At 43.0% G+C, this 12,309-nt stretch overlaps 1 protein-coding gene across 4 annotated transcripts in view; it reads left to right on the top strand.

Moving 5' to 3' along the window:
* Positions 1-5,172: 5,172 nt before the first annotated feature.
* The window catches only part of cdc42bpab (CDC42 binding protein kinase alpha (DMPK-like) b), an 89,305-nt gene continuing 82,168 nt past the window's right edge, over positions 5,173-12,309 (top strand). For 2 of the 4 annotated variants that reach the window (XM_017409146.3, XM_017409145.3), the window contains exons 1-2: positions 5,175-6,131; positions 6,239-6,435. In XM_017409146.3, coding sequence (XP_017264635.1) covers positions 6,258-6,435 — 178 coding nt within the window. In that variant the 5' untranslated portion in view covers positions 5,175-6,131; positions 6,239-6,257. Of the gene's footprint in view, positions 6,132-6,238; positions 6,436-12,309 lie in introns of all 4 variants that reach the window. The other 2 variants (XM_037981652.1, XM_017409143.3) reach the window with 2 other exon arrangements.

The following is a 12,309-nucleotide window of genomic DNA, read 5'->3' as shown; positions in this document are numbered from 1 at the left end:
TTTAACTGCAAGAAACTGCAGAGGCCCCTTCAGGAGGAAGAGCGGCCTGCTGCTTGTTTTGCTCTCACTGCAGGCGTCCCCATGGAAACGGTCGATGCACGCATGATTCTCTGAGAAGTCAATATTGAGCTTGTGCTGGTGGTCGCATTGTCCCCCGCTTCCTGAGGGGCATGAGCCTAACGTCAAATATTTGGGGGGGAAAAAGGAGCACTGCTTTGCACCTAAATAGACGACTTTTTCCTGCTTCTTCTCCTTTAGTTCCCGTGACTGAGGCCTCTGGATCCAATTCACGGAGCCAATAATCATCGATCAGTCTGTGACACCCCCCCCCCCACACACACACACACACACACAGACACACACACACATGTAGACAAACTGCAGGTCGGCCTAATTACATTTCACACAGACAGTGATGAGGACTCGTTCAGAGCAGCGGACCGGTGGATTTAATGGATTTAATCCATGCCTAGATTCAACCCAACAGCATCAGAGATTATTAGTCAGCATCTACGAGAAATAAGATCTTACCATTATAAATTACTACTTATTTATTGACACAAAAAGATTATCTACCTAACCACTGGAAGTTTGGTTTATTTACTCTTTCTTCAAGACAAGACAGCCCCAGGTGGAAGTCGGACTTTTTTTAAGGATTTCTTCATATTTCGCAGCATTAGCTTTTTCCTTCTTCTCCGAGCAGCTTGCCAGTCTCCGCTGATGAGAAACATCCCCACACCATGATGCTGCCGCCACCGTACTTCACTGGAATCTTCCCTGCGTTAGATTTGTTTTGACATGATATTTTTCTCAATAAAGAAAAAAAAAAAAATCAGTTACACTTTCATCTGACCACAGAACTTTCTTCCACATGTTTGGGGAAGTCTCCAAGACGCATTCAGACAAATTCCAAATGATCTGTCATATTGTTTTACTTATTTACATATTTGGGTTATTGATGGCCTCTTGGTTTGTGACTTTTGGTAGGCGACCTTCTCTTGACTTCATTAATCTGCAAAACTCTGAAGGTCCTTTCCCTAATTCCAGTTTGTAAGGCAACAAAAGAGAGAGAATATAAAGAGGATGAATACTTTTGCATCTATCTATCTATCTATCTAATCTGCCTTGAATTTTAATTGAAGACCACTGATCACTGTGTTGAAGTTGTTGTAGGAAAGCACATATGCCACCAGATGGCGCTGTTGTAATGCTTTTAAAACAAGCCTTTAGAGCAGGGCCACTATCCTGCATGTTTTACTTGTTTCTCTGCTCCAACACACCTGATTTGAATCAATGGGTGATTAACGGGCTTCTGCAGAACATGAAGAGGTGATTTAACTACTGAATTAGTTGTGTTGGAGCAGGGAAACAAGTAAAACATGCAGGATGGTGGCACTTCAGTACCAGGTTTGCCTACCCCTGCTTTAGAGGAACTTGAATTTGGAAAAAATAATCTTCAACCAAACTTTAAAAAAAAAAAAAAACTATTTCTGCTGTATTCTTTCGGGGCTGATGGAGATGCTGCTGTTTAGCTGTCACCGAGTCAGGGAGGATGGGGATGTTACCTTCTCGCCGGGTCACAGATGAACTACTGCACACACACACACACACACACACACACTCCTAGGTGAAACTTCAGTACCTATTTAACTTAAGATGCTTGTCTTTAGGTCACATGGATGGGGAAAACAGGCAAACTCCACAGACAGAAGCCCAAACTGAACGGGGATCTGAACCGGAGACCTTTTTAGGAAACGGCCAACCTCCAGGCCACCGTGCAGACTGAATTCCATTGCTGCAAATGCAAGTTAAAGCATTCCTTGAAGGAATGCATATCACCCGTCACCTTTCAGGCCAGAGTTTTAGACTGAGATCATATTATGATGGATATTGACAGAGTTGTTGCCACTTTGGTCAAACTGTGAAAACAACATCATGCACAGTCTCATGAAATATTGCAGTATGTCACACTCAGAGTACAGTACATGTCGTCAGTCACTCTCAGCTACTATCACATGAAAATGTAGCTCAATATCTGTAAAACTGGCTGAGTTATAGTCATTTTTGTGTTGGATAATGTTGATTAGCTGTGGCTGCCATCTTGAATTGTATTGGAACCAAAAGTTAATCAGCTGTTGAAGTACATCAAATGTTTACTTTTTGAGAGTTTCAAAAATCCATCCAGTGGTTCAAGAAATATTTTGCTAACAGACAAACAGAGTTGACTCAAATAGTGAGTGTCAAAGTTTTTAAGAAATATCTTGCACGTTGTGTGGTGCTCAAAGTATCTGTTTGGGGTGACTCTTGGTACTACCACACCAGGTTTTAGCTCAATGACTGTAAAATCAACTGAATTGTAGCCAATTTGGGTCTTCTAGGTTTAGTCAACTGAGGTTGCCATTTTCAATTTGGTCAGCTCCAAAAGGTAATCAGTTTTAGAGGTCGATTCAGTGATTCCTTCCTGAAAGTTTCATTAAAATCCATCGAGTGCTTCATGAGATATTTTGCTAACAGACAGACGGGTAAACATTAGCGCCGTTTCACCTTTGGCAGACAACAACAAGGTCCAGAAAATCTGCGCCTCACCTCCTTTCACCTATGGAGCTGCTCTCAGTTCAGTTCAGTTCATCTCTGCTTCTTTGGGGGCTTGTTGTGTCTCTGGAGCAGTAATATGTTGCGTGATGCTCCTTCACACACACACACACACACACACACACACACACACACACACACACACACGCAGGACTGCACGAGTGTCTTTAACTTCTCAGAGGTTCGGCAGCTCGGCAGGCTGTTAAAGATCGTTTTTTGTTTGTGTGTTTCCTTTTTTGTTTGCGTGCTTAGTCTTTTGTTTGCGTGCTTCATTAATGTTGTTGTGGTTTGCACTTCAGGGCCACCGTATAAAACTGCATTAAAGTGTCGTTTCCAGACATTTAAGGCGCAGCTGTTCGGTTTTTAATGCAACCTAAACCTGAGTTTGACACTCAGACAGGTAGGTGCGCCTTTCCTCCAATGCTACAGATTAAGGAACCTAAACATCTTGCAAATGGCTCAAAGAGATGACAGAAATGTAATAAAAGGATAAGAAATTACTTAGTTATTCCCAAATACTGATAAGATCTCTATGTCTTTAAAATCCATAACCAGATGGATGATTGAAGATAAATATGTGTCCAGTTACATCTGCTCTGACCACCAAGTGTTTGACTAGCTTTTTAAAGTGGTGCTAGATGTTATGAGCGATCAGTATCTTACCTGGTGTAGATAGCGCTCCGAAACGACCTCAGTTTGGGAAAATCGTTTAATTCTGACCAGATTGACGAGCAAATGGCTAGTCCAAATGTAGCTAAGAGCAAAGAGGTTTGATGCCGACTTAAAATAACACCAAGTTTTTTACAGCAGTTCAAGCTATTTATTTATTTGTTTATTTTTAAATAATTTTATCTTACTGTGATGGGAAAGTTGGCAGCTAATTGGAGACGCAGTATTGTGAGGAAAATACACCATTTTTCTTTTGTCTTCACACTGAATTGGTATTTATGCCATGTTTAAGTCTGTATCTGTGAATAAATGGCAACATTCGCGTGGCATTTTCATGGATGACAGGAATCTTTGTTTGTCGCAGTTTAGTTCTGAAGATTTTTTTTCTTTTTTTGTCTCCAGCAAAGATATCTATAAATTTAGTGTCACAGGTCGCCAAAGTTGGTTTGTATTTCTTGCACTTTCTGCCTCAGAAACTAAACTGAGAAGGGTTCAAGACTCCCACAACAGTTCTGAAACTATTCTGAGAGTAAACTGCTTTGCACAAAGTTTTTGAACATATTCTAAAAAAATCCAGTGACACGAGAGTGAGGCCTTGCAAACCGAGAACCCTCGGGAACATTCCGAGGCCTTTTGGAGACTACCCTGTGAATGCAGCGAGATACTGCTTTTAGCTAGGTGTCAGTCCTTGTTATTTACACAGAAGTCTGTATTTGCAAGCATGAGCTGTAGCACTTCCTGTGAAGCCAGGTTCCAACACAATCTCATGACGGCTCATCGGAGTCCACTTCCAAAACGGACTTTTGTCTTTTTTAAAATAACTCTGTTCTTCCAAAAACTCACAGCGGCTCCTGCAAACTGTATTGTTTAGACCTTTACGCCGACCTCACTTCTGCATTAAATGGTTGTTTCAGCAGCAGTCACATGAAGTGCCACAGCTAGCTGCTGCCGCCACAGTTTGCATTCGCAAACAACCACAGAGTTCTACGTAAATGCCTGGTACTGAGGTTTAAAGGTTTAGAAAATGGCGTTTGCACGAACGTCTGTGGAATTTTTGTGTCTTGCTGCGTTCGGACTAGCCGTTAGCTCGTCGGTCCGGTTGGAATTAAACAGTTTTTCCAAACCGAGGTCGTTCAAAGACCTGTCTACACCAGGTAAGGTATTAAATGCTTATAAATTTTACAAAAAACCCGCACATCAGCATTAGCTGTTTAGTCATTAACAGTCTTCCACACTGTAGATTTTGTAGATATTACTTATAGGAGCCCATTAGCTGCAATTAAATGTCTCAGTTTGCAGGTTTATGTATTTATATTACTGCAGCACACATTCCCAGTTTGGCTCATGTGAGTGTGTGTAACAGTGAGCAGGTTTACTAGAGCTCCTGTGTTTTGGAGCTTCTTAAAAGGAAGTATTCATACCATTTTTTTTTTAAAAAGTCAGTCTGAGAAAAAAATGTGTTCTCTCAGCACCTCGCCACTAGCAGACAGACAGGCCGGCAACCCGCAGTTTCCATTCTCAATATTGACAGCCCCCCCGTCACCTACCCCTCCGCACAGCAGATGCTGTGACGGGGCGCCATGATGATGATGAGCTGGGATTTTGCCTGCAGCACCGACCAGAGATGCTAAAACCCGAAGAAGGTGAACCCGGAAAAAAAGGAGCTGCGCATGCGTGAAAGTTCAACATTTATCCACCTTTTCCTTAAAACTTAGCATCACACGTAAAAGACACTACGTTTAAGAGACTTATTTTTACTGCCAGCCGCAGTGAACTGTAAGTAGCGTTTTTAAAGAGCACAGACGCGAGACGGCGAGAGCGAAGCGCCCAACTTCCCACAATCCACCGCGACGTTACAGAAAGCTCTGTCCACTCGGCAGTCTTGTCTGCGTAAAGTCTCTGTGGGTAAGATGCTGGTAGCCTGACGGAGCAGAGCTCGACCGGCGGGGGAGGCAGGCGAAGCGAAGGGAAGAGCAGGGGGGGAATTTAGGCAGTGTCCCGTATTTGGAATAAGGAGGAATACAGTTTTCCTCTTGACGTTAGACAAGGCTTCTGCGTAACCTTCAAACGGAACTTTTATTTTTTTTATTTTTATTTTTTTTGACGGGCTCGTCGGAGCTCGTGAGCGAACGGTCGTTTTGAGCCGCGGACAAACTCAAAGAGACATTTCTGGACGGAGAATGGGATTTAAAGAACATATCTACGGCAGCGAGTGAGTTGTGGGGGGTGAAACAAGGGCACGTTTCCCAGTCGGATTTAATAATAAGTAAATAAAAAAAACAGTTAAACGAGGCGCACGCTTACGACTCGTGGAAAAATAAGAGGGGGGAAAAGATGGCATTCGGAAGCGGGGAAAAGTAACGTTAGCTCCCGGGCTAGCAGCTAGCCTAGCAGGCTGCTCCGAGCCTGTGTCGCCCTTCGCTCCTGGAGCAGAGGAGGGGCGCCGGGGCTTTGTAGCATTGCAGATCTAGTGTTTCAGGGGGGCTCGCTGGAAGAATGGAGAACTCCAGACATCTGCCGCAGCTCGGGGAGCTCTGCTGAAGGCAATCCGCGGGGTTATTTATCCCATTTCTCGGTCGCAGGGAGGAGCGGAGAACTGCCAGCTAGCGCTGCGGTCTTCATAGGAAAGAATCCGCCGGCCTGAGGCAGCTGAGCCCGGGTCTAATTAATTGTGACCAGCTTACTTTTTTTATTTCTTATGCACCCTGCTGGGGATAGCTGTTAAAACGAAATGGGCAAGTGCTGCACATTTTACCCACCTCCTGGACTATTATATTGGAGCGACTCGACTTTACAGCAGAATTAGCCGCCAGTCAACACACACTAAAAAGAAAGGAAGAAAGATAGACCATTTTCGAGACGTCCTCAAGGTGAGAGAACTTCCCCCCGCGGGCCTCAGAGGTGTCCTGTTGTGTTTTGTGTTTTTTATTTTATTTTTGTGATTCACCCACTGCCTCCACCATCACTACTTTAAAAGCCAAGGAGCCGGAGTGATCATGTCAGGAGAGGTGCGTTTGAAGAAGCTGGAGAAGCTGGTCCTGGACGGCCCGGCTCAGTCTAATGGCCAGTGTCTGAGCGTGGAGACCCTGCTGGACATCCTGGTCTGCCTCTATGATGAGTGCAACAACTCCCCCCTCAGAAGGGAGAAGAACATCCTGGAGTTTCTGGACTGGGGTGAGTTAAAGCCTTCGTGCTTGGCCCGGTGCTCTCAGCCTGCCTCTGGCTCTTTTGGTAAGATGATAATAATGTTGCAGTGGCCCTCCCTTCACCATCACATTCCTTTTATAGTAAGCAGTGGGGCTCTGCTCCCTTCTCACCCACTCCGCAAGGCCACACTGTTCTTGTATAATCCAAAGTTTTGCAGGGATCGGAGAAAAAGAATCCTACATCTGCGCAGGCTTCTCTGCGCTCTTCAGGTTTTATAAAGTGTAAGAGTATGCAGAAACCTTTTGTTCCTTTTCTAATAAAAGTAGCTCAAGTAGCAGAAGGCTGTTCAGCTTTATGGCGTATAAAATACAAACATAGTGTACTGTGTGACGTTTTAAACCATTGATTTATAAGCTCATGCTTCCGACACACGATCAGAACTGAAGAAACCCTTTTGACAAGACGTGAACCGTCTTCAGGAACCAAGACAAGTCCCGTTGCCTTTTACACAACCACCTAGGATCGCCCTAACTTCCAAAATTTGGCTCCTTGCAAGGGAAGCGTGAAAACAAAGGTATTTAGTCACAGTTTACGTTGTAGGGTGCCTCGCGGCAGCCGCAAAGCTTGAGTATGTGCAACAGAAATCCAAATCATCTACAGCATGTGTGCAAGCTGTGAGCTGCGAGTTATCCCAGCCCACGGGGTCTGCAACCTCTACAGTCAAAGGAGACATTTCTGTCCAGAGCTGGCAAGTGAAGACTGAAATAAAGACAAAAACTGGAATTATGCAACTTGTTAAGTTTTATGCAGATACTACACATTAGAGAAAATAGTTTGTTACATTATGAAATAAAAAAAAAACCTAAAATAAACTGTTGACATTTATTGGTATTTTTACATTTTAGGACAAAAAAAAAGACCAAACTCTTGTGATGAGGGAACACATTTTGTTTTAGTAAAAGATAACCACTGAATTATGGAGGCCTTTTTGAGTCTTCACCATATTTTTGGAAAATTAATAAGTACCCTACTTTGTCATAATAAAGCATATACAGTATTTGCATCCTGATGTGAGCATAAAAAGGGGAACAGCTTGTTGGATATTTAATTGTGGCTCACTGAATCTTCTGATCCCTTCATTTACTTAAACTTTTATTAAGTTTAAAAAAAGACAAGCCTTAATGTCTGATTCTCAATGTTCTCAGATTATTTTTGAGGAACACTTGATTCCAGTAACTCGTAACAGGGTAATATGTTTGTGAAACAACCCCCCCCCACACCTTCAGCAACTTGTGTTAATGTTTAATTTACTAGTGAGTTTCAGAGGAAGACCACGCTGTCTTAATGCCATTCTAGTACAGAAATGGTGTTCACATATCAACAGAGCGGCTGCGTTTAGCCTCTCCTGTTGTGGTTCTAAAAACAAATGTTCATTTCCAGGTTATTGTTGGTTAAAGCTACAAAGATCTGCTGCAGAGGAACCGAAGAGCCGCATGTGGCCCCAGAGCCGCAGGTTGCAGAGCTCTGGGCTAGTCCTGAAGTAAAGGCTGCTTCTTTTTCATTTGACTCGCGGTTTAACAAAACAAACCTCATGTTGTTTGGAAGAACACCTGCAATTAAAACCATAGTCATAACAAAAACAAGCAACTTTTATTTTGCTACAGTGCACAATCTACTGTAGATATTTGTACTTGGATGCCAGAAATGGTGGAAAATTGAGTCTGGAAAGTATTTTAAATTTGTAAAGGTGTAGGAATCCTGATAAATGCACAGCAAGCTTTTGGGCTTCCAGGAGTTTACCTCTGAAAACGACCCAGATTTCTCTTAGTTTTCACAGCTCGTCTCCATGTTGTCACTTATTATAATTTTTTTTCCTCTAAGGCTAAACACTTGTTGACAGTTTTAGCTGTACGTATGATAGGCGTGTTAATTAAGTAAGTGTTTTAGCTCTTGCTTTAGGCGGTTAAAGTCAAGTTAGAGGGTAAAAAAAGGCAAAACACATTAAGTAGAAGGACCACACACACACATACACAAAGTCAACTTTTTGCCTTGACTGTGTGTGTGTGTGTGTGACATCAGGGATTGGTTTGTGCATGAAGCAGGAATGTGAACAACTCACCTTTTTTATCTGGTGCAGAGGCCCTGCTAGCTGCCGGAGCATGCCTGGCTGGCCGCGCTCGCCTCTTTTTTTTTTTTTAAGCCCTAAAAACAAGATTGTTCCTCTCGCAGGCAGAAACATGAATCAAGGCAAGATTAATAATACAAGAAAAGGCCATAAGGAACAGTTGCAGAAGGGAAGGAAAGTGCCGTTTGGTGTGTCTGCTGGCATTTATTTGGCGGAGTTTAATTTCAGAAGGAATTCAAACTCTAGCAGCGGTTTTGCCTTGTCACTGAAATGCTGCATCATAAAAAAAAAAACAGACAGGAAAAGCAGTTCAGCTCAGCCAAATGGTGGGAGAGTTTGGCTGTGGCGGCCAAGTGCCCCACCAGTCACCATCTGGACGACCTACTCGGAGCTAAAAATGGACTTATCCTGGCTGGAAGTGGCGGAGTTTTGTAAACCTCTGGGTGTAATAGAGAAATACTTCCCTGACAATTAAAAGCTCAAAAGCTGCTCGCCTAATGCGCACAGTTTTGCCTCATTTCGCCAGTGTTAGTCCTGGGCTGATCGGCAGCATTTAGCCGGCTTTGCAGCAACGCCGGAGCGTGCCCTGGCCTTTAAGGAGAGTCGCGGTGCCAAGCGGTGACTTCATTCTGACATTTGCCTGTGTTGACATTAGAAACTCTTCGACTGAACTCGGCCAGACTCAACAGACGACACACAGATGTGTCCGAGCTGTCAAAAGTGTTGAGGAGTCCCGCGCTGCTGCTGCTTCTGCTGCTGCTGGTGCTTACTGTGTTCAACCCCTGTGGGACCAGGATTCACTCACCCAGAACTATGAAGTGATCAGAAATGAAGTTTCTGACTTTAGTTGTTGATTGGAAATAACACGGATGAAATCAGTTGGTTATTATTAGCAAGTGATGCAGTTGAATTATATCACACTCGTGCTTTTTTTACCTTATAAACAAAATGGAATATGATGAAACAGCTTAAAGCAGGGGTGTCCAACTCCAGGCCTCGAGCGCCGCTGTCTCTAGGAGTTTTCGGTTTTTCTGCTCCAACACACCTGATTCAAATGGTTTAATTACCTCCTCACCAAATCATGAAGTTCTCCAGGAGCACAGCAACAAGTCATCCATTTAAACCAGGTGTTTTAAAGCAAAAACACATATAAAACATGTAGGAGAGTGGCCCAGAGGAATGGAATTTGCCACCCCTGACTTAGAGTAATATTGTAATCACAGTGTTTCTTTTAAATGAATGTTTCATACATTTTAAAGTGGGGCTCAGTGGAGCAGTTATGACAAATATCTTACCTGTTGTAGATGGCTCTTTGAATACCCTCAGTTTAACCAAGACCGGTGAGCTAACAGCGGTTTGAATGCAGCCAAGACCAAAGTGGATTTTTGCTGTCCCAGAACAAAAAAAAAAAAAAAATTCCTAATGGTTTGTGTGAAGCTGTTTTATAAACCTTAACTTCTGTTAGTTTTGCACAATATGCACACAACACACAAATACTTACATGGAATTCAATGGTTATCGGTGCAAAGTATTAGCAGAAGCAGCGAGCTGTAGCACCTCCAGTGCAGCCAAGAGTCAAATTTATCATGTGATGTAAAATCGACAGTGGATTGCTGCCATCTTAGAACAACTCCAATCTTCGAAATTTCATAGTGGGGCATGTAAAAGCTTTTCTTTAAACCCTTACGTTGTCATCAACTCTGCATTGCACAATTCATTTGGCAAACATATAGATGGTTATATAAACATTTTTGCTGCAACAAAAGTGCTATTTACTCCTGCAAATAACCACAGAATCCTACATTAATAACTAATGGACAACAGGGTAGAAGTCTTTAAAACAGTGTTCACATGAACCGTGCTGAAATTTTGGCGGTCAGAGTTTTAAAGCGGCAGCAGTCGGGTTAGCCGTTAGCTCATCAATCCAGTCAGGATTTCTATTTCTCCTAACAGAGGCCTTTCAGAGAGCCAGCAGGGAAGATATTGTTTTTGTCCTTTTTACAGAACCCCACTTCAGAATGACTGGAATATCCCTTTAAGTGACAAAAATGTGTTTTTTCAAAGAATGGGGACAGAGTGAACATGTTATTCAGTCCACATTTTTAGAGAGAGAAAAGCTCAGCAACAGGAAATTGTTTTTTAACCTAACAGTTTGACAAATTGATGATTTATTGGCTCACACTTGTCTCTGTTTAATGTTTTGAGGTTTTTGTTTTTTTTTTGCTAAATCATCTGATAAGATCATAATGAGAGAATAGTCTCAGCTCCAGAGGCAGAGAAAGTTTTACATCCTGAGTAAAAAGGATAGAATAACGTACTCTGGCGTGATTCTGGTGTTGTAATAACACACAGCTACAAGACAGCACACCACACCTTTGTGACATAGCCAGCAAGAAAATAGTGATTGAATTAGGGTCAAGTCTTGTCTTGTCCTGAAGAAAAAAAAAAAAAAAGTTTGCAAAGTGTCACCACTCCCATGTCCTTTTTTTGTTGGCAGAACATCCAGCCACAGGGTCAAAGGAAAGAAAAAGAAACGCACACAAGAAAAAAGCACACCTGTTACACGCGCAACACATTTTGCTCCATTTGGACGTTTATTGGCTACATTGACACAAAGGGATTATAGCTCAATGTTAGCTGCGCGCTTCTGCTTCACTGACGTGCGCGTGGCCGTCTGTAGCCTAAAAGAAGCAGATCGGATCAGACGTATAGTGTTAACACTCTCTCATAACACACTTCAATCCTACATGGAGAAAAATGGTTCAAGATGAGGGGCTGTGAAACCTAAGACCTCTTCAACTCGTGAGCGGGCTGCCTTTGGCGGCCGCAAAGAAGTCGCGCTTCAAAAGCCCACCTTTCTCAGCCGTAACGTATCACTGCAGCTTAGCCCTTCGCCTGTGTGTGTGTGTGTCTGTGTGTTTAACTACAACAGTAAAATGGCAACAAACGTCCTGTAAGCCGTATCCCCTTTCTTCCTGACGATCCATATAAGAATACAAACATTTGTGTCGGGGCTGGCTTTCCTTCTTGTTTGGCGGTGACCTCATTCCAGATGAAATGGAGACCCCTGCATGACCTGCAGCCACACGGGAAAGGAACACGGGAAAGTCTGCCGTATCCTGCTGCGTTTATGCCGTCTGCAGGTTTCACCAGCGCTGAGGACGGGACTTGTATCTGTTCTTCTGAAACTGCTCGGTGTGAATCAGCCAGTTGACCTGCTTATTTGTAAATCCAGGAGGTGTTTCCAGTTAAATTGCATTTAATTAGATAAACCCAAGTGTTTCTGTGTCACCAGTTATTGCTGAAGGCTGCGCACCGTTACCATAGAGGTTGGACTTCACTCCTTTACTGGAGGACTTAAAAGTGGATGTACTCTGCAGAAGTCTTGAGTCACTCATTATATTTTTATGTTTTGCCTTCAAAACATAAAAGCATTACCTGCTCCCACAGAAGGCGAGCGATCGTGTAATTACCTGTCTGTGTGTTTGAGTGTGCTTGTCTGTTTGTGTTTTAGCAAAATGGATCATAAACCTCTGGATGGACTTTAATGAGCGGCTATAAGTCAGTAAGTTTTACAGATATCGAGCTAAAACTTGGTGTTGTGGTAGCTGAGAGACGTCCCCAAAACACCAACTGAGCACTAACAGATTGTGGGAAATCTTTGTTTAAAACTTTCCCATTAAATGAGGCATTTCAAGCAAAAACCCTCTTTGAATTTTTCCTGTAATTATTTAATTTTTCTGCAAATATTCCACCCCACCCACCCCACCCCACCC

The sequence above is a fragment of the Kryptolebias marmoratus genome, linkage group LG19 (genome assembly GCF_001649575.2).
Source record: "Kryptolebias marmoratus isolate JLee-2015 linkage group LG19, ASM164957v2, whole genome shotgun sequence".
NCBI classification, from domain to species: Eukaryota; Metazoa; Chordata; class Actinopteri; order Cyprinodontiformes; family Rivulidae; genus Kryptolebias; species Kryptolebias marmoratus.
The sequence above is the reverse complement of the archived record's forward strand: the minus strand, read 5'-3'. Positions and strand labels throughout refer to the sequence as shown.